Below are 22,751 nucleotides of genomic sequence, written 5' to 3'. Positions count from 1 at the left end.
GGTCTTAAACAATCCCCTATAGCATGGTTTGGAAGATTTACAAAAGCAATGGTTTCCTTGGGATATACACAAAGGCAAGGAGATCATACTCTATTCATAAAACACTCTTTTGCCAGTAAACTCACTCTATTGCTTGTCTATGTGGATGATATGATTATTGCAGGAGATGATGAAATAGAAAAATTGGTATTAAAAGAAAAATTGGTAGCCCAATTTGAAATGGAAAACCTGGGAAAACTCAAATATTTTCTTTGAGTAGAGGTTGCTTACTCCAAGAACGGAATTTTTCATGTCCCAAAATAAATATGTACTTGATCTCCTCAAATAAACAGGAAAGCTGGGATGTAGAACCTCAACAGTTCCTATAGAACATAATCATAGAATTGGAAGTGAGGAAAGTGCTCTTGTAGAGAAGGCCCAATATCAGAGATTGGTAGGAAAATTGATTTATCTATCACACATAAGACCAAGCATTGCTTATGTAGTTATTATAGTGAGCCAATGTATGCAAGCAGTTGATAAAGTTCTCCAATGTGTGAAGGATTCTGATAGAAACCAAACAATTACTGAATATCAAAGTTGTATTATTTAGAGTATTATGCAGTAAAAAGATGATTGAGCTCAAAGGTCTACAGCCACAAGGAAAACCCCAAACCCAAAGTCCTAGACTCCTCCAGAGGATTATTCTCCTCCTAACCAACTCACCACCTCCTACTCCAGTACCCCCACACTCTCCCTACTCTCTCTTATAATAGAATTCCCCCATCCTTGGATTCTTGACACGTCATTCCCCATCCTAACTAACTTCTCCCTATTTCTTTTCCTAACCCCACTTTCTTTCTTCTTACATACACATTCCATATTTTGGGCCTATCTATTCCTTCTATAATTTTTCCTTGCTGAGTAACAAGCCTATGTGCACTTCCCACGATCCTTATTAGGAGTCCTATCATTACTCCCTTCTTCAACAACAGCCTTGTCCGTAAGGCTGAAAGAAGGAAATTGACTCTGCAGTAGCACCGCACCTTCCCAAGTTGTCTCCTTCTCTGTTCTTCCCTTCCATTCCCCCAACCATTGTTTGATGATGTTACCGCCCTTCGAAATCTCCTTGGTTGCTAGCGCTGCCTCCGGCTCTTCTTTATCTTCATCCTCAAGAGTCAACTCTGGATGTACTTTGGCTGATTCTGGCAACTGCACCTTATAAAACATTTCTCCAATTTCTGCCCAAGGTACCCAATATGACCAATTCTTGGGTTGTTTCGACACAAAACATTGTAAATAAGCTTCTAAACATTGGCTTACCACTTCTGTTTGACCATCGGTCTCAGGATGATAACAAGAACTCATTTTCAGAGTTGTTCCCTGTAATCGAAATAATTCAATTTCCTTAGCAAGCAATTTAGCAATTTTCCTTGTAGTGTAAGGATGTTTCAGCAAAATAAAGTGGCCATATTTAGACAACCGATCCACCACCACCACTACAAGTATAGCTTGAAACCCTTTCGATTTTGGTAAACCTGTAATGAAGTCTAAAGAAATATCTTCCCAAATTCTATCTGGAATAGGCAAGGGCTGAAGTAATCTTGTTGGAGACATTGCTTCATATTTTTTTAGTTTCTGAACTCGTAGTTCTAGATATTTGTCTTGCCAAAGGAAACTTAGAGTCATCTCTTCCCAATCAAAAGTAACCTTCCCAAATCTTCGCAACCAAGAAACTCCCAAAATCATGTCTATGTCTTCCAACTCCAACACATATGGCTCCACCGTAGTAGAGAATTCTCCTAGTTGAACGTCCAACTTCTCACATTTTCCTGTAGTAGAGACCCTGTGCTGATATCTTAGACGCACCCCAATCATTTTTCTTTTGTCCACTTTCAACTCCAGAGCAGCCACTACATGAGGAAAGATGAAATTGTGACTAGCCCCACTATCAATCAGCACTCCCAAGGTTACTCCATTGAGACGACCTTTTATGCGCAGAGTTGAAGGGCGATTCCGACCATCCCACGACACTTCAACCTCTGCAAACAGCTCCATAGAACCACACTCCAAGGTACGGTCATCTTCCTCTTCTCGCATCACCCTCTCGATCACCTCCCCCGCTTCGTTTACTGTTTCGTCGTCAGCTAACACCACCATTCTCAGTTGTCGCTCCGTACATCGATGCAAGGGGTGGTATTTTTGACCGCATCTAAAACAAAGCCCCTGAGCTTTCCTGTTCATCAATACAGAATAAGGCAAATGCTTCATGCTGCGATTCCGATCGGCAGTCGGAGAACTATCACCGGAAACGCGACTGCTTTCTTGTGTCACCGAACGTGACTCGTGAGGGCTTGAACTCCCTACCGATAAGGGTTTAGTTTGTGTGCCCTGGGTTGGGCCTAAACCCACTCCTAATCTCCCTAAATTTGGGCCTTGACCCGACCCGAATCCAAACATCTCTCCTAGACCCGTACCCCAATCTCGATTGCTTTTCCAACCCCGTACTCCTCCTCCACGCTGAAATTCCTGTCCTAGCAATTTTGCTTCCACATCTCGAGCTAGGCGCATGGCTTGGAGACGATTCACAGGGTTGAAGGTGCGAACCCTTCACCGAATCTCCGATCGCAATCCTCCAATAAAATAGCCCAGATATTGCTCCTCTGGTAAACGAGATACTTGAGACGATATATACTCAAACTCCGCCAGGTACTCATCTACGCTACCCGTCTGCGACAAGTCTTTCAACTCCTCAAAAGGATTATCGCTAGTACGACCACCATAATGACCGATCAACTCCCTTTTTAACTTGGTCCACGACAACCCCACTCTGCTTCTTGTAGAAGATTGAACCAATGAATAGTTGCACCTTCCACACTCAACTTGGCCAATCTGACCTTCACCTCTTCTGTATAGCCTTGCACTTCAAAATGTCTCTGCCCTCGTAATCCATCCTACAGGGTCAATACCATCAAATGATGGCAATTCCACCTTCTTAGCTGCCATCCTATACTCTGCACCTGAATCCATATCTGAAAATGGAGATTCTCGACGATCTCCTACTTGCTCGTTACGCAACTTAGTAAACTCTTCCAACATTAATTGGTGAAATTCCCCCAACGTCTCATGTACTGACACTTCCATTGCTAACAATCTTTCCTCCAATGCTTCAACTCGGTCGGACATTTTGGGTGGCATGGACAGTAATGCTAGCTCTTCTCGGTATCCGACACGTCGGACCAATGATAGAAACCAAACAATTACTGAATATCAAAGTTGTATTATTTAGAGTATTATGCAGTAAAAAGATGATTGAGCTGAAAGCTCTATAGCCACAAGGAAAACCCCATAGTCGTAGACTCCTCCAGAGGATTATTCTCCTTCTAACCAACTCACCACCTCCTACTCCAGTACCCCCACACTCTCCCTACTCTCTCTTATAATAGAATTCCCCCATCCTTGGGTTCTTGACACGTCATTCCCCATCCTAACTAACTTCTCCCTATTTCTTTTCCTAACCCCACTTTCTTTCTTCTTACATACACATTCCATATTTTGGGCCTATCTATTCCTTCTATAATTTTTCCTTGCTGAGTAACAAGCCCATGTGCACTTCCCATGATCCTTATTAAGAGTCCTGTCAAATTCTGGATGAAAATAGTTTTGGATGACCTTAAAGTTAAGGTGGATAACCCCTTGCAACTACATTGTGACATTAAGTTTGCCTTTCTATCACAAAGTAGTAACTTTGGATTCTTTCACACATGTAATTTTACAATCCCTTCAGAATGCAAGCATTCTCAACACATTGGACACATCATTAATAGGTATTTGAAGCTGCATGGAAAACCTCCTTTGATCACCCATTATTTCGTAGACATCTATTATTTAGCCATCTTTTGGCTTGTGTATCTCAATCTCCTTTGTCCTTGGGTCATTGACTTTGGTGCAACTGATAATATTTCTCTTACCCGCTCCATACTACCACTACCAATTTCCCCTTGGTCAATGTTGCTAATGGTTCACAAATACAAATTTGTGCCTGTAGAACTGTCAAACCCCTCTTGTCTCTGACGGCTGGCTTTTTTCTTTTGTCCCTAATTGCCTAATATCTGGTTCAATTTGCTGTCTATTTGCCAAATATCTGTCCCTAATTCTTTTGTCCCAATTTGCCTAATCTCTCTCCATCGCCATCTATGTTGCACTCAATAGTCTATCTAATGATGATTCATGAACAATTACAACATTTAAGGTTGACAAAATTGCAAAAGATGGGGCTAAGTTTGAAACATGTATGTTGTTTGAATTAAAGTCATGTTAGTCAGAAAGGATTGATAGTCTTAACAAACAAGTTTTGTCTCAATTTTTCTGTAGTTCACTCTTTCTGGGGTGCTGCTCATACTCTCTCTTTCTGGTTTTAGTAATATATTACTTTTAATGATGATTATTCTACATGTACTTGGTATATCTTTATGCACTTTTTGTAGTGACGATATCCTTTGATATCTAAACAATACCAACAATTTATGACATCCAATGTTAGTCTTCATCAAACATCACGTCTTCATAATTCTCAACAAAATGTAGTTGAACAAGTCTCTTGAAACTTCTCAGACACTTCTTCATAAATCATCTTCCTCACCACTTTTTGGGGATGCTATCCTTTCGACATGTTATCTCATTAATTAGTTGCCATGTTTCATGACTAGTACCCTACTTTGGTCTTTTTCCTGATTCCCCTCTATGCAGTTTGGTACAACTTGTTTGTGCATAACCTCACACATGGTTCAGATATACTTTCTCCTCGATTGTTTAAATGTGTCTTCATGGGATATCATCATCCTTAAAAAGGTTATTGGTTTTTCTATCTTGATCTTAATCATTACTTTGTGTCTGTTTGTGTATCCATTTTTTTGTTTGGTCCATATTATACACGTGTTCCTTTCGATAACAACATGTGTACTCAGTTAATAGGTGAAACTTTGACTAGATGAAAATTTTGGATGACCTGTGTTATCTTTTGCTTTTCCTTTAAGGATATGTTATAGTCTACATCTTTTGTAAGGAGCTATTTTCTTCTTTATTTTTATTCTTTTAGGAAATTAAATTTCGTATGAATATTGAAGTCTACATATTTATTGTTTTATTCATGGATTTTCTGTTCTTACTAAAAACATTTATTATTAATGACTTATTGCAGATTCGTTCAATTGAAATGGTGCATAAGCGTTTTGAAAGTTTCCCTGGGGCCTTTGTAAAAAATTTGGTGTCACCACAAATAAAAAGGTGGGTTTTCTATGTAAGCTAGTAGTTACGATTATCTTAGTTCTGTATCTATTCTTAATCTACTTGTTGGCTTGGTGATATGGATCTCGTGGGTTGTATAATTTAGTTGTTAGGGAATCTGATTTGTCTTTCTTATTTGAACACTGTTCAGGTGCTAGGTATTTCTAGTAAGAGCTTCTTTGGTATTTTACTATTGTTTGGGGCTATATATTTTTTATTCAAGGACAATGCCACCTCCTTTTGTTGGTCTCTGCAAGGGGAGATTTGAAAGCGTACAAACTAGAAAGTGGCATTACTTTAAATTGTTTGAGGGAGAGCACTTAGCACACCTGAAAATTATATAAATAAAATAATAAATATGTTTTAGTTGTACAAGAGTAAAACGCAAAACTAAACTGTTTTCTTTCTATTCTTTTGGATGATACAACTATTTCTGACATTAATTATTACAACTATTTCTGACATAGGATGTCTTATTCCTTGCTTGTGTATGTTATTTTTTCAGGATTCCCTTGAGCGGACAATCAACCCAGGTATTATGGTTTTATTAAATAACGTTGTCTATTTTTAATTAATCTGAAGTTTGTATGCATCATCTAACCTTTGTTTGGTGCTATTTGGGTTGGCCATTTCATAATTTATCTGACAACCTGTAGATCTAGGGTGCTTCTTTGAGCAACTACCAACCCTAGTGGTCCTGAAGGTTAAATCTGTGTCGCATGCAGTCACACATAATTGCCGTCTAAGTTGCTAGACGCTTGACATCCATGTGTTGCCTTCTCATGGGAGCGATGTTATGCCTCCTCTAAAGAGAGGACTAGAGTGGCATTGTGCCTTCTCCATTGGAATTGTTGAACTTCCTAGTCCTTGTTTAGTCCTAAGATTCTACTTTTCCAGCTTGGTTGAAGGGAAAATATGTGATTCTCCATTATGATTAGATGAGATTAAGAAGAAGCTTGACATATTTTACATTGTTATGATCCTTTGTCCCATGAATCCAAAGTTTGATCATGTTAGAGATCATCCTTTAATAGGTCACCAAGTTTTTTCCATGCAAAAGGTTGACAACAAGACTCCTTCGAGTTGCAACTTTTCAAAGCTAGAATGTTTAAGAGCATGTTGAATCTTCTGTAACTGTATCTTTGTGTTGAAGAGTAGGATGTAATACTAAAGGAGAACTTGATGGTAAGGGACATCCTCAATGCACGATTGTAAGATAATGATTCATACCTAAGAAAACTGCTTCTCTTTGCTTGGTTTTCTAGACACTAGAACCAATGTCTTTCTTAACCCAAATTCTATAATGAAGAATATCAAGAATAGTTGATTGAAATCTAACCACTTGTGATACAGGTTCAAATGCAAATACAAATGAAACATACAATTTCTTTATAGTCTCACTTTATGAGATTAGTTGGAATTCAAGATAAGGTGTATTGAATATAGTAAAAACTGTATGGGGTTAATCTCCCTTATGTAGAAATTGACATAAGGGACTGTATTTATAATAAAGGGAATATGGGTTAAGAACAAAATACAAATGAAGAATCATAACAAAGTAATTGAAGATAAAAGATAAAAATAAGATATCTATCTAAAATATCTAATATATCTAACAATTCCTCTCAAGCTGGTGCATACAAATCGTACATATGAAGCTTCTTACAAATATAATTAATTCTCGGTGAGTGTGTTCCAACCAAGTTTAGCTGTCTAAAGTGTGGTTGGTTGCTTTCAACTTCCTATAAATGTAAGATGAAATTTGGAGGTGCATCAAGCACTCAAATAAATCTTCTCTAATTTGAGTTTTAAATAGAATGATGCATAATTGAGTATCAATTTGCTTCAAACAAGGAACTTGAGCAAAAGCAATATCAATCACTTTTTGAGTAATATGATCAACATACTCTTGACTCTTAAACCAAAGTTTAATGTTTGATGCCCAACTTGCATAATTAGTGTCGTCTAACTTATGAATAGACATGTGCACATTGACATAGTATATATGGATGAGTCACACGCACTGATGGCAGAAGATAGATTAGAAGACACAACAGCGGAAGAAGCCATAGATGAACATGAGAGAGAAAGGAATGTAGAAGAAAATTAACACATAAAGAGGAATGGAATTAGTGGTGGAATTGAAAGTAGATAGTGAAGAACTTAACAATGAAGAGTGTTGAATATAGTGAAAAACTGTATTTGAATTAATCTCCCTTGTGTAAAATACACACACATAGGGTTCTCTATTTATAATAGAAGAAATATGGGCTAAGCCCAAAATACAAATGAGAAATAATAACAAACTAACTAAAAGATAAAAGATATAATGTATCTAACACTCCCCCTCAAGCTGGAGCATACAAATTGTATGAACTAAGCTTGGAATAGATGAACTCAGTGTTGAACTAGATGATTTGTCTTCAAGAGTGTGAGGCAAACATAGATGGACTAACAACAGCTTGTGAAACTTCAACTTCGAAAGTGAATGAAAGAAAGCAGTGGTGGACAATGACAAACTGCAAGGACTGATTCCCAATCAATGATGGATGAGTGACGGGATCAACAGTGGTAGCTGAAAGCTAAGAGCTACAAAACTACAGGGACTACACTAAATCCTCATCAATGATGGCTGGGTGACGGGATCAACAGTAGTAGCTGAAATCTACAAAACTGCAGGGACTACACCCATATATATATATATATATATATATATATATATATATATATATATATATATATATGTGACTTGCAGTGTCTTGGAAACGTACTCCCCCTTAGTGTGAACGGCGGAAATGTGGAATATCACAGTTGCTGGACCACTAAAACAAAACAAAATATTAAGCTACAATGCTGAAAAAAAGGCATCAAAGATCCAAAGACATGCTGGAGGTCCAAAATTCTTTGCTGGACAACTCCCAAGTGGTGATACTTAGCAGTGTATCACAAGAAGATCGGGCTAAACTCTAGCCCAAGAAGAACTGACGCAGTTGCGTCTGTCTGAGGCGGTAGTGATTGCAGCGGCTGTTGACTGCTATAAAACTGTAGGGACTAAATTGCCATCACTGACTGATGGGGCCTGTAGTGGCTGGAAGCGACAAAACTACAGGGACTGCCATCACTAACTGACGAGGTGATGGGGCCTACAGTGGTTGGAAGCATACGGTGCCTGAACAACGGCAAATGGCGCTTGAACAACGGCAAACGGCGCCTGAACAGCGGCAAACGGCGCCTGAACAACAAATTTTGAGTCGATCTTGCTCAAGATCCCATTCTCAAACCTAGACTTTTCATCTCTAGCCAAATCTTTCTCTGTAGCACTTACTGCTAGAATCAACATCCTTAGCCGTGAAACAAATTTCCAGTAGAAGAAGCCATTTTAAACTTAGAGAAGAAAAGGGACTTAGGGTTCCGAAAACGTGAGGGAAAAAACCCTAGGTATGAGCCCAAGCCAACAAAACGGAGAAACAACAACCAAAACACACTCAAGAAGCTCCGGCGAGACGATCTGCAGGGACGCGGTGAACTCCGACACATGGAAGGTGGCGCGTGCAGAACACGCGACCGAGACTTGCCGAGAGTGGCCGAGAAGAAGCGGCGCGTGACAGCTGGTGTGGAGGCGTCGGAGGACGGGACCACTAGTGTTGGGTTGCGGATCTCAAGGCGCACCTAACCCTTGACTTCGCCGGAGCAAGCGACGTTCGGCGGCGGCGGCGATGGCGGACTGGCCAGAAAGAAGCGCTGCGTGGAGGCGCGTGACTGAGAAGTGGCTCTCGAAACCGGCGTGGTTGGCCGTCGCTCGAAGAGACGGTCCAGATCCGCAGGTCACCCGTCGAAACTGTGACGGTGGCCGGCGGTGGCAACGGCGACGACAGCGGCAACGACGGTGGCCGGCCGCGGACAGAGGTTGGCGGCGGACAGTGGCTGGCGATGGTTGACGGCAGAGGCGACTGGCTGCACTGGTGCTGACTGTGGCACAGATTTAAGAAGAGAATGGACTGCCCACTGAAATTTTAAAGGCTGCCGGCTGAAATTTTAGGGGCTGCCGGGAGACAGCGGAGACCCCGGAAGAAGATCAGAGAACCTGCTCTGATACCATGTTGAATATAGTGAAAAACTATATTTGAATTAATCTCCCTTGTGTAAAATACACACATGGGGTTCTCTATTTATAATAGAAGAAATATGGGCTAAGCCCAAAATACAAATGAGAAATAATAACAAACTAACTAAAAGATAAAAGATATAATATATCTAACAAAGAGATGGAATGAGTTAGAGAAAAAAGATTGAGTGGAAAGCAATAGAAGAAGCCACTTGGAGAATATGCACAACTCAAGATATGACCCATTAAGAAGAGAACTCTTCCTCTCACAAAACTAGTATAGTAACTTTACTCCATTCAAGATTAAAATATAAGAGGTGTGTGGCTTGGGTCATCCTCCAAGGTGAGTCCTCTCCATTTGGTTTGCTTCATCAAATTGACCAATTGGCTTTAGAAAAGGTACTCATTCTACTTATCATCTGCATCCTAGTGGAATTTAACAACCTTGTGGCAAATCTTGATTTTTTTACTGTCATATCTCCCCCTTGAAAATGTGTTTACTTAGCTGTGTATGTTGATATAGTCATTAAAGAGAATGATACTGCTATAATATCTCAACCAAATGAGCACTTGTGTTATCATTTTCAAACCAAAGAATTTGGAAGTCTCAAATATTTGTTGAGTATTAAAATAGTAAGGTCAAATAGGTATCCTAAAAGAGATAGATATGATTCAGATTAGAGTAGTGGATAGTCTTGTTGAGCTAAACAAGAAATTAATAGTTGAAAAAGGAAAGATACACAAGACTGGTTGGAAAATTTATTTTGCAGTTGGTTTTGTTCTTCAGTTCTTGATTGATCATTGGAATGGTATCACCCCCATATTAAGATAAATCAAAAAGGCTCCAAGAAAAGGTTTGTTATATGAAGCGAAAGAAAATACTCAAATCTTCTGGTATTATGATGCTCATTGGGTAGTTTTTCCAATGGAGAGACACTCTACTATAGGATATTCTATTTTTGTTGGTGAAAAAAAATTTTCTTGAGAAAGTAAGGAACAAACTATAGTTGCCCAATTAACTATTGAAGCTTGTTATAGGTTAAGGGTGTCTCTCACTTATGAACCTGTGTGGGTAGTACAATTCCGTATGAGATTCAACAAAGAAGATGTATTGTCATAACCAAGTTGTTCTCTACATTGTTTCCAATCCCATGTTCCATGAGAGGACCAAACATATAGTTATCGGTTGTCATTTCATTCGAGAAAGCAAGGAAATTTATATTGACTTTGTTGGATTCAGTGATGAACTTGGAGATATGTTAACAAATTCATTGATAGGACATTGGATTGAATTTATTTTTTTCAAGTTAGGTGCATACAATTTGTATGCTCTAACTTGAGAGGGAGTGTTCGAATAAGCCTTACATAAGCTTTATTAAAATTTTGTTTTGTGTGTACCTAGGACTCTAGGTACGACTTTATTTGTTTTTACTGTTCTTTCTCATTGTATCTGAGAACAACTACTATAATATAAATATGGGAACTTAGAGGAATATTGAGCTATCTAAATAATATTGTTTGAATATTTTACTTAATTTTGTTTTATTTTCTATGTATTTCTATCTCTTGGAATTTTTGACATTCAGTATGGCTAATGAATGTGGTTGATTTGGTGCAGGATTCTCAAGATTTGAACAAAGCATATGCTGCCATGTTTGCTCCATTTTGGAATGAGATAATAAAAAGTCTGCGTGAGGAAGATTTTATTAGTAATAGGTTGGTGAAAAGGAAACTTGATGCTTGACAGTTTTATGAAGATAAACTGCATACTGAAGTTAATAGAATCAGTTAGTTAGATAAGTAACAGGGAATTATAGTGGAAGGATTTAATTCAGAATTAGAAAATGTGTAGAAGTGTGCACCCTTGTACTAAAATCCTTTGCTCTTTTTTCTGTTCAATTACATGCAATGGAGTCCAAGTGATCATTGTTTTTTCAATGACTTTATGGGCTCGTATTGTTTCTTTTTTTTATTTCTGATAAAATACCTTTCGTTTGTTAAAAATTGTGATATAAGCAGGCTTGCCGTCTCTTTGGGTTCCAAAATCTTGTCTAGCCAGTTATAGGTGGCTTATTTGTTTATTTTTTACTTTTACAGAGAAATGGACCTGCTTTCTATACCTAGTAATGCAGGAAGTCTGAGATTAGTTCAATGGCCTCTGTTTCTTCTTAGCAGTAAGGTAGAACTTCTTATGGAATATGAATTACTTGGAATGGATAATGACAACTTGTATAGTTTACCAGGATTCCATGTATTAATCTGAGTTAATATCTTCATCTTCAGATCTTGTTGGCGATTGACTTGGCTTTAGACTGCAAAGATACTCAGGCAGATTTGTGGAACAGGATAAGTAGGGATGAATACATGGCCTATGCAGTGAAGGAATGCTATTACAGTGTTGAAAAAATATTATATTCATTAGTTGGCAACGACAATGAAGGAAGACTTTGGTATGAATTTCATTACTCATTCTCAGAAATTTTCACTATTCTGTTTGAAATATTTAAATCTTTTGATCATCAAATGGGGAACCTTATTCCATTTGGACTATTCTTACAACATTAATGAACTTTGTCCTGTTGTGAAAGAGGAGGTTTAGATGCAGTCCATGCAAACATTAGGAGGATTTTTTATCCTCCAAATTGTTATTTTTTCTTCTGTCTTAATGAATTTTCCTTTTCTGTCCATAAACAAACAAAAATAAAATTTATTGGATGTTCTGTTTTCTTAAAGCAACTATGCAATAGCATCACTACGCTATCTGCAATCCCAACTAAATTGACATCGATATAGCATTAATTATCTGCAGCGTACTTAGATTTTATCAAAAGAGAAAGTAAAACATATACATTACGCAGGGCCAAAAACAAACGCATCAACAAAAACTAAAGAAACCTATAAAAAGATTGAAATTGAAGTTGGTAACGAAGTCTACTAAGACTTAAAGACTTTTTTTTTTTATTTATTTTGTGGTCTGCAATACTGACAAAAAACGTTAACTTTTTAGACTTAAATTCCACGGCATTATGGATTAATTAATTACCTTAGTAATATAATTCATCTATCTGATCTAACACTATGTTAGGTTACCTTAATTTGCAATAGAAGATGGGATTCAGGCATCAAATTTTATGATTAGGGTTTTCTGTTTCGGTAATATTTCTGAAAGTCAACCTCCATATTTTCTTCTCTCTTTATCTGTGCATTACTTTCTGCTTTGCCTACATTATATGTTTCATGAAAGATTACCAATATTTTGACAGGGTGGAAAGAATTTTTCGTGAGATCAATAACAGTATTGTAGAGGGTTCACTTGTTTTAACCTTGTCTCTAAAGAAGCTTCCAGTTGTTTTATCAAGACTTACGGCATTGTCTGGACTCCTGGTAATTTGCCTGTTTAGTACTATTTTTATTACTTTGATTTTGAACATTTTTGTCTCTGAATATATTGAATTAAATTTCTAACTCATGTTTCTCTGAATTTAAGTTGGTCAACCATTTTTTTCGTTGCTTTTTTGTGAGAGTTTGACTAAATCTGTCATTATTTGTTGTGAAGATTTTAACTGGTTTCTTGGCCAAGAAATGTAACCCGTGAGTTTGATTACTAGTTGAACAACCTCATTCACGTGTGTATTGAATGAAAAAACTTATAGCGAACAGAATGTTTACAACAGAAAAAGAGTTGTAATTCTCTATTACAGAAACTTATACAACTGTTATTAAAAAACAAAAGAGAAAATCTCTAAAAGTCTGAAAAAATCAAATTTAGTGGTATGTAAGGTGTCTGTTTGCTCTTTAATAGATTATTGTGTATGCTTTTATTATGGTAAAATATTTTATCAACGAAATCATAGAACCATATAGACTATCCTATCATTTAGCTGTGTTTGATATGGATGCATTCTTAATATATATTTATTTGATGATGATGCATAATTCGTATATTTATTTCAGATTCGAAATGATCCTGAACTTGCTAAAGGTGCTGCAAAAGCTGTACATGACCTGTACGAAGTTGTAACTCACGAACTGGTTTCCTCAGATTTAAGGTATATGCTTGCATAAGTATGATATGCATGCTCTGCTTAGACTAGTATCCTTTTGGGGGGAAATTAGCAATTCTTTTACTTGTTTTGATTTTGTACTATACTTGTTTTATTCAATTCAGTCTTCTACCATACTTTCTTACGGCATTTGTCCTTCTACTATAACAATGTTAGATCTTATTGTTAAGTCGAAAGTCCTCTTCTTTCTCTCACTAAAAACTAGGTTAGTTCATCAAAACATGAGGATGGAGGTTAAAGTTGGCAAAAGCCAAATTTTGAAAACACCTTTTTTTTATGTAACTTCATCATCTAAAACCAGAGGTTCATGTCCCTTATTTTGACTTAATAATTATTCGGATTGATTGTGCTTTGCTCTAGAGACTGGCTTGCAATCAAACATGTCAACATGTTGTAACTGATTCATTTAGAAAAGTAAAAAAATGAATTGGATTGTTTATTGAAACCTTGCTTTTTCTGCCATTTTGCTTTGAATAATATACCCTTACATTCTGAAAATAATTGATCGAATTAGCTGGTGCTTCCTCTTGTCTAGTATACAACCTTTACGTTAAAGTTATGGCTTACTGTTCGAGTATCAGATGTGTGAATATGACCCAGTTTGCTGTTACCAAAAACACAATTTCCAAAGAGGTTCTTGCAAACTAATGTGTGAAACACAACGATAGAGGGACAGAAATGATATGAAAAAGTTAGCTGATGAAATTGAAACCAACCTTTAACTTAGATGATGAGAATACTAATTCTGTCCCTTATTTCTGAACTTGTGAACTTCTTAATTTTCCAGGGAGAATCTTGATACATGGAACCTTTTAGCCAGAGCTAGGGACGAGGGACGACTTTTTTCTAGGATAATTTGGCCTAATGATCCTGAAATTGTAAGTTCATTCAATTTGCATTCAATTCATTTTTTTTATAAATTTAAATACATTAAAGTAATTTTTCTGGTTGTAGAAAGAGCTTGTGAAGCGGTTGCATCTTCTTCTTACAGTAAAGGATTCAGCTGCAAATATTCCAAAAAATCTTGAAGCCAGGAGAAGATTAGAGTTTTTCACAAATTCATTATTTATGGATATGCCTTCAGCAAAACCTGTTAGTGAAATGTTGCCGTTCAGGTATACGCATGTGCATCTATAAGGTTTGCAGTGAATTTTCTTTTACTTCTTTCTTGTCCTCCATATTCACCTTTTCCTTTTGTTTTTTATTTTGTATAGTGTTTTCACTCCATACTATAGCGAAACTGTGCTTTACGGTACTTCCGAATTGCAAAAGGAGAACGAAGATGGAATATCTACTCTTTTCTATCTTCAAAAGATATTTCCAGGTAATGTGTCTTGTCCTTGTATCCTCTCTCCTCACAAAGAATAAACACATGTCAAAGTTCAGGACACTTGTTAGGCCCTAGTTATCATGATTATACATTCATTATTTCTTCATCTCGAATCATGTTATTATGGGATTGAGTTTGAATAATTTTGTATTTTAGATGAATGGGAAAACTTTCTTGAACGAATTGGTCGAGGAGCATCCACTGGGGATGCAGAACTTCAAGAAAGTTCCAGTGATGCCTTGGAACTTCGTTTTTGGGCTTCTTATCGAGGGCAGACTCTTGCTAGGACAGGTCACAAAATCCTAGAATCTCTTATTTGTTTTCTTTTCTGTTTTCGTAAGACATAAGTTGAGGCATGATTACTGTATTTCCAGTGCGTGGTATGATGTACTATAGGAGGGCTTTAATGCTGCAGAGTTTTCTGGAGAGCAGATCACTAGGAGGTATTTGAATATGGATTTTCTGGACTGCAGTATGTTATTCTGATTTTGGTTCTGATGAAGTTTGACATAGATATTTTTCTGGGAATCTATTGTATCAACAGTGGACAATTATCCTCAAAACAACTTCATTACAAGTCAAGATTTTGAATTATCTCGTGAATCACGGGCACAAGCAGATTTGAAGTTTACTTATGTTGTATCATGCCAAATTTATGGTCTACAAAAGCAGCGGAAGGCACCAGAGGCTACAGATATTGCTTTATTGTTACAGAGGTATAAATTTTTGTGCTCATTTTTTCCAAGTGCTAATCAAGTAAATTCTCTAAGAATATGAATGTATGTTATTTACGGGATTGCATGCTGTTTACCTCTTCATGTGTTTTGAGGAAGCATTGGACCACTGAACTTCTTAATTTGGCTGCTTAAGAATTTTATTATTTTATAGTGGAAGTTGTTCTAATTTGGAAGGATATTATTGAAAGGTCATCTCATAGGGTTCATATTTTATCTAAGTGGTATGAACTTTATGTGGAATCACTATCACTGAAATTTTATTTGTTCTTGCCCTTGAGATATTAGCATTGATAGTTGTAGCCTCTGACTCTATAAACACTCCATTGTAGTCTTTGATCTGCATAATAAGAACATAATTTGTTCACAGAACAATAGAGAATGAATGCTATACATTTTCTTGATCTTGTCCAGCAGTAGGTTAGTGTTTTCATCTTGTATAGCAGTACTATAGCATTGCGTAGCTTAACTGTTAGAGATAATAAAAAATGTGTGAGATTAACTTCTCTATAGTAGTCAATAGTGCTTGTAGAGGATAGTGTTGCACTTTAAAGTGAAGTTGCTATTGCAGCAGATATGAGTGACACAACATGATCATGTTCTATGGAGCATTTGGTCTTTTATGTTTTTTTGGTTTTATTATATCTTTTGAAAAGGAACACTTTTGCATCCATGCTCAAGCCACACAAGAGGAAAAGAGATGAACCTTCTCCATGTAACCTTGTAGTGCATTCCATCTTTATTTCTATTAGATATCCCACATCATCTAGAAATAAGGTGAATTTACTGTGTAGTAGTGGGTGTAAACCTCATCTTACAAATCAGTTTTATAAGGTTGAGTTGGGCTTAAGGTTTTCTTCTTAAAATGGTATCAAGCCATCTGAAACCTATCCTATTGAGATTGTTGCTTGTTGAGTCCATCGTCTCATCAACTATTAGACAACCCATTAATATCTAGTTTCTCTTTCTATATGTAAATGCCCTTGGTGTGCGGGTGATGTGTTGGAGATCTCACATTGACTAAGGATAAGACAAAGTGTTACGTACCTGAGTACGTAAACTAGCCAAATACAACCTTTCACACTCTCTCATACGTAATAGAACAATAAACGAATAACAATAGATGAATGGATCTCTTTTATTGATGGTAATATCTGAATAAACAAGGGTAAACAATAATTGGGAGCATAACCTCCTTCAATTACTTTGGGAGCATAACCTCCCTCACAAGACAATAATGTCTGTCACAAAACTCAATAATCAAAAACCTGTCCTTAACTCTAGACTCTAACTTTATTTATATTAATTATTTCCCGCCCATCTCTTATTAAATATTTCTCTAGAATATATCTGCATTTAATATAAATATCCTTATATTTAATATTTAATATAAATATCCCTATATTTAATATAAATATCTCTCCGTATATTATCCTAGCATATACCCTTAATTATAAATATCTTATATTGAATATTTCCCTAAATATATATTTATTTACTCTAATTAACTTATTCTATATTTATTTACTCTAATTAACTTATACTAAATATTATCTCTGCTTATATACTTTCCAACCCTTATTATTACCCCTACCTTAGATCGTAACACAAAGTTATAGCATATCAGTACTTGTAAATTTCACCTTACAAACTAATTTTGTAACGTTGAGTTAGGCTTAAAGAGAACTATGTTCCATCAATAAGATAACTCAGCTTTCTGTAATTTTTATTTTCTTCTGTAATTTTTATTTTCTCAAGTAATGCATTATCACTCTCTGTTTCTAATAAATGAATTTTGCAAGATTAGGGTCTAAACTAAAGATTTTGTAAAGTGAGGACAATTGACCAATCCTTATATTTAAAGGAATAGAATGGAACTCTTGTTTTCTTTTTCAAGAATAAGCTGTTTCTTTATTACAATTTCAGTTTTTCATTTTTTTTCAATACTTTTTGGTGCTATATATTATGTAACATTAAGATTTTTTATTCATTATCAGGAATGAGGCACTTCGAGTTGCTTTTATTCATTCTGACGAACCATCTGATGCAAATAGTTCAAAAGTGTTTTATTCAAAGCTTGTCAAAGCTGATATAAATGGAAAAGATCAGGTAGAGAAAAACTATATATACTAGTCTGAGATATCATATTCTTGCTTTGTCAATTAGTAGTTATTATTCCATTCTAATTGAAGAAAATTCAAGTTTTGTTTTATATATTTTATTTTTTACTGTCTTGTTGTCTTGGTTTTCATTTCTATAACATGTTCTTTATTTTCACCTTGTACATAGGAAATATATTCTATTAAACTTCCTGGAGATCCAAAGCTTGGAGAAGGAAAACCTGAAAATCAAAACCACGCGATAATTTTCACTCGTGGTGAAGCTGTTCAAACTATTGACATGAATCAGGTGAAGACATTTCTCATATGATCATTTGTTTTTGTGTTCTCTTTGCCATCTTTTATACATTTTTTTATTGCAAGATGTTTTAAATTTTTGTACAAGGATAGATGAAAAGGACATAAGGCAAAGCCCTTTTTAGCTCTATGTTTTGTCATGTTGGAAATATGTCTTAATTATAGACTTTTCTTTTCATCTAAATTTTCATATTTTTGTTTTTCCACTATAAATTTCAAAAGGCGTAATTAGCTATATAAAATCTGGTTAAAGTTTTCTTATTTGATTGCACTGTTCAATTATTGAATATTTAAATTACTTGTATTCATATTTTAAATTAGCATTTCTGTCACTTAATTCCATACAAAAAGTGTTTTCTTAATCATATGTTTCTCTTAAAGACTTGAACATATTATAAAGTACAGTACGTTCTCTGTATTTGTTTGATTTGGCAAAATATGTCATTAACCAGACTGTTGTAAATGAACTTCATATTGAGGAAATTAAGTTTATGTAATTTAATCTGATAATTTGAATTTTTGAAGGACAATTATCTTGAGGAAGCAATGAAAATGAGAAATCTTCTGGAGGAGTTTCATGCGAATCATGGCCTTCGCCCTCCAAGCATACTTGGAGTAAGGGAACATGTTTTTACAGGAAGGTTTGGCATTGACATTTATGTATTGATAAACAAGTTGGCACTATTGAGGTTTCACTGTCTTTATCTTTCTTATTATATATTGCTTGCTTCATACCTGCTGCAGTGTTTCATCGTTGGCTTGGTTCATGTCAAATCAAGAAACTAGTTTTGTAACCTTGGCACAACGAGTTTTAGCCAATCCTCTCAAGTAAGTTTAGTTTGCGGTTGATTATCAATGGAAAAGCAAAATTTTCTCATTATTTAAAACTGGCCAATTCATAGCATAATATATCTTGACATTTATAACCAACAATGCCTATGGATTTATACAAGCATAACATTGTAACGATGCCATTTATTCATGCATTAATTTGGTGAAATTACAATCCAATTACCTAAAGTACATGGCTGAATATTATTTTGCTTTAAACTATATTTATGTGATCATACACGACAAGCTTCAAAAGAAGCTAAACACCCCTGTACAGATGAAGTTGGTACCTATTAAAAAAGAAGCTTTCTAGGCCAAGTATTAATCACCAAAATATTTTAACACCGTGAAATCAGCAATGGTGTTATGCATTGATTTAGTAGAAGATATTCCAGTAGAAGATATGGCGATATCTTCATTTTCAATTTTATATTGTATGAAGCAATGCATTTTTGTAGATCTTTTGAATCAATTCATCCTTTTTCTTAATTGGGAATAAAAATATTTCAGAGTTCGTATGCACTATGGACACCCAGATGTATTTGACAGAATATTTCACATAACTCGAGGAGGGATTAGTAAGGCATCCCGTGTTATTAATATTAGTGAAGATATATATGCTGGTAAGAATTATGTTGTGATCTATTTTCGTTTTAGGTCACCCTGAATTTTTCATCTTAAGACATGTTGTGTTCTTTTAAATCTGATGGAATATTAGGATATAATATTTTTCATACATAACAGGGTATTATCGGGTCAGTTAAGTTCATATCTAGTTAAGAACTAACCTATTACAATGATACCTGCCATATTTTTTATGAAAATCATGTTTTCAAAAGGAAACTGTATTTCCCAATGATCAATGCTATTTTGAATGAGTGGCAATCAAGGTAAAAAAGATAAGATCAGGAACAGATAGAAATTTAAAGTGTACCTATTAAGGAAAACATGAGAGAATCTACTTAAGATGTGTTTGTCATTTGAGGAAAACACCAATAGAGTCCCAAAAAGTAAGTTGATCATGAGGATGCCAATCCAGTAATCACAAACTACAGGAAGAACATGAAAACTCTTGGGAAACAATTACATATAAAAACTGGCTTTGTTAGGTTTCTGGGTATGAAACCTAACTGTCTCACAGTACACACTCACTCAATAGCACCCAAATGGTAAGAAAAGAATGAAAATATGTATTCACATCAACCAATGTCATGTACAACCAGTAACTGGGAGCATAATCCCCCTCCACAGGATCAAGGTTCCTGTCTATACAATTGATATCCAAAAACTCCTCCTCTACCAGACCCTCCCTTGCCTTCTTATAAAGGCAGTCCACTTCTAACTACCCAACAACAATTAATTCCTAAACTGAACAATTAATTCTTCAACTGTTTTCTCTCTCCTGCACACCTAATACCCATTATAACCTATCATATTAAATCCTATCATTACACCCTGCTGCAAAACAACCTTGTCCTCAAGGTTGGTACAGTAATGCTTGTTCCCATGGCTCATCTTCATCATAGGAAGGGAACCCACTGGCTGTTGCCTCCAATTCAGGTCTGGAGGCTTGGGAGGTGGTCTATATGAAAGAATTGTTGACTCCTTTAAGAGTTTCTTTTTTTCCAAAATTCCCATGGACCCTATGATTCTTCTATATTGCCTTCTGACCTGGTGACCACTTACATGGGCCTGGATTTTAACTCTTTTCTGATGAATGATCAAGAATTCTTTTCTCTTCTTCCACCCCCAAAACCTTTTTTGTATTTTTATAGGAGCAGTACTGGCGAAGCCCTCTCCTTGCCCAAATTTGTTCATCCTAGAAGCTAAAAAGGAAAGAACTTGTTGATCTGACCATCCAATTCCTTCATCATCATCATGTTGAGCTAATTGTTTCCTCTGAATGTTAAATTGCAGCCCTGCAAAGAAATATCTCTGCCATTGGTCTTCTAGTGTTTTATATCTAACAATATGTTTGTGACAACCATATTTTTTCCCCACTCAAGACAGCTGCATCTTCTACTTTATTTCCAGCCATCATACTCACCCTGTTCCCACCATATTCTGCTTTCTTTCCTCTGTCTTCACCCTTCTTCACTGTTTTATCATACACATCACAACCTACCCCACTATCTCTCCTAGAAACGGCAGCTTCTGCCACTTCCTGGGCAGCAACACAAACAATGCCTCCATCACAGTTTTTGTCTTCTGCACTGATATCTCTTTCTCTTTCCTTCCCAGAAAGAGCAGCTTTTGCCACTTCCTGGGCAGCAGCACCAACAACTTTCTCATCAGCAGCTTCTGTGATTTTTGCAGTTTGGCCTAACTTTTCAAAAACAAAACCTCTATCTCTTTTTCTGAACCCCATTATCAATGCCTCTTTCAGCCTTTTCCAAGAAAGGTTCTTGGTTTTATTTTTTCCAGGCCCTGAACCAATAAATTGTGCCTCCCTCCATGCAGCTGTAAGCCAACCTGAGCCTCTCCTTCTCTGTGATATTTTGGGTGTCAAAAAACTTCTCAACTTGAGAGATCCATCCCAACGGGTCCAACCCCTCAAACCTGGGCAATTCTACCCGCTGCCTCCAATTCTGTTGCCCTTTGCCCCTGTCTTCCTCCAGCTCTTCCTCTGAACCATCTTTCTTTCCTCTCATGATAGCTGTCTCACTTCTTTCTGAGCCCATTATGTGAATCTTGATTTCCTGTAACATTTCTTTTATTTCTTGGATATCTCTCCTCCATTCTGCCATCCCCATTTTCTGTTCACTGACCCTTCTCTCCAAGGTATTGTCTCTTCCTTCCATGCTTCCACCCTTTCTTGATCACTTCTTGATCCCTTCTTGATTCGGCAGTCCCCTCCTAAGCGGAGCAGCTTCTTGATCCTTTACCCCCACTTTGATCCGGCAGGTCGGACCAAATTGTTAGGTTTCTGGGTATGAAACCTAACTGTCTCACAGTACACACTCACTCAATAGCACCCAAATGGTAAGAAAAGAATGAAAATATGTATTCACATCAACCAATGTCATGTACAACCAGTAACTGGGAGCATAATCCCCCTCCACAGGATCAAGGTTCCTGTCTATACAATTGATATCCAAAAACTCCTCCTCTACCAGACCCTCCCTTGCCTTCTTATAAAGGCAGCCCACTTCTAACTACCCAACAACAATTAATTCCTAAACTGAACAATTAATTCTTCAACTGTTTTCTCTCTCCTGCACACCTAATACCCATTATAACCTATCATATTAAATCCTATCAGGCTTAAAAATAGAATTTAATCTTTCGTTGAACTTAAAGGCTTTGTGATAGGTATCCAGAATTTCTAGAGAATTCCAAGTCAGATTCTTGGATGTTTTACTAGAAACATTGAATTCTTACCAATGTGGTAAGAATAGGAACAACCACGTACAACACTCAAGGTCTTTTGAGAGGACCTGTCTCTCCTAACTCTTCCCCTTTACAAAACACTCCAAAACTACATACAAAAACCCAAAATAGATCATATATAATAGTCTGTTATACAACACAACTGCAGGAGGTTATGACTACCTGCTTCCTTTATATCTTCTAACATAGACTTTGCCACTAAACCTCTCACTTTAGTTTTTAATTTTGATGAAATAAAATAAAAAAATAGCATGAACAAAGGTAGTCAATAAGTAATTGCTATCAAATTCATGATATACTTTTAAAATATATTATAAAATGCATAGGATTGGAGCTTGTCTCTTATTACCTTTTGTTAGGCACAATGGTTATGATATTCTACTTTGAACTCTTTTACCTTCCTAGTGCCTTTTTAGTTTTATGTTGTCCTACTTTTTGTGTAATTAAGCTTATGGATTCAAGTCTTGGTATACTACAGGCTTCAACTCCACATTGCGGCTTGGAAATATTACACACCATGAATACATTCAGGTTGAAAATATACGTAGCTATTGGATGCTTTCTGCATTTGGTTCAGTGTTACTCTTCTTTCTCTTATTCTAACCGATATCTTCT

General features: G+C 36.3%; 1 protein-coding gene across 1 annotated transcript in view; it reads left to right on the top strand.

The window, feature by feature from the left end:
- Nucleotides 1-22,751, top strand: part of GSL8 (glucan synthase-like 8) — a 65,914-nt gene that overhangs the window by 33,868 nt on the left and 9,295 nt on the right. The window contains exons 23-41 of the mRNA XM_088106275.1: nt 5,180-5,265; nt 5,771-5,798; nt 10,989-11,086; nt 11,468-11,549; nt 11,654-11,820; nt 12,634-12,754; nt 13,325-13,419; nt 14,222-14,312; nt 14,389-14,549; nt 14,649-14,758; nt 14,921-15,055; nt 15,139-15,207; nt 15,309-15,480; nt 17,496-17,607; nt 17,788-17,907; nt 18,441-18,556; nt 18,660-18,743; nt 19,257-19,369; nt 22,615-22,667. Coding sequence (XP_087962401.1) covers nt 5,180-5,265; nt 5,771-5,798; nt 10,989-11,086; nt 11,468-11,549; nt 11,654-11,820; nt 12,634-12,754; nt 13,325-13,419; nt 14,222-14,312; nt 14,389-14,549; nt 14,649-14,758; nt 14,921-15,055; nt 15,139-15,207; nt 15,309-15,480; nt 17,496-17,607; nt 17,788-17,907; nt 18,441-18,556; nt 18,660-18,743; nt 19,257-19,369; nt 22,615-22,667 — 2,013 coding nt within the window. The remainder of the gene's footprint in view (nt 1-5,179; nt 5,266-5,770; nt 5,799-10,988; nt 11,087-11,467; nt 11,550-11,653; nt 11,821-12,633; nt 12,755-13,324; nt 13,420-14,221; nt 14,313-14,388; nt 14,550-14,648; nt 14,759-14,920; nt 15,056-15,138; nt 15,208-15,308; nt 15,481-17,495; nt 17,608-17,787; nt 17,908-18,440; nt 18,557-18,659; nt 18,744-19,256; nt 19,370-22,614; nt 22,668-22,751) is intronic.

This window comes from Vigna umbellata, chromosome 2, assembly GCF_029865625.1.
Source record: "Vigna umbellata cultivar VRB3 chromosome 2, Vumbellata_1.0, whole genome shotgun sequence".
NCBI classification, from domain to species: domain Eukaryota; kingdom Viridiplantae; phylum Streptophyta; class Magnoliopsida; order Fabales; family Fabaceae; genus Vigna; species Vigna umbellata.
The sequence above is the reverse complement of the archived record's forward strand: the minus strand, read 5'-3'. Positions and strand labels throughout refer to the sequence as shown.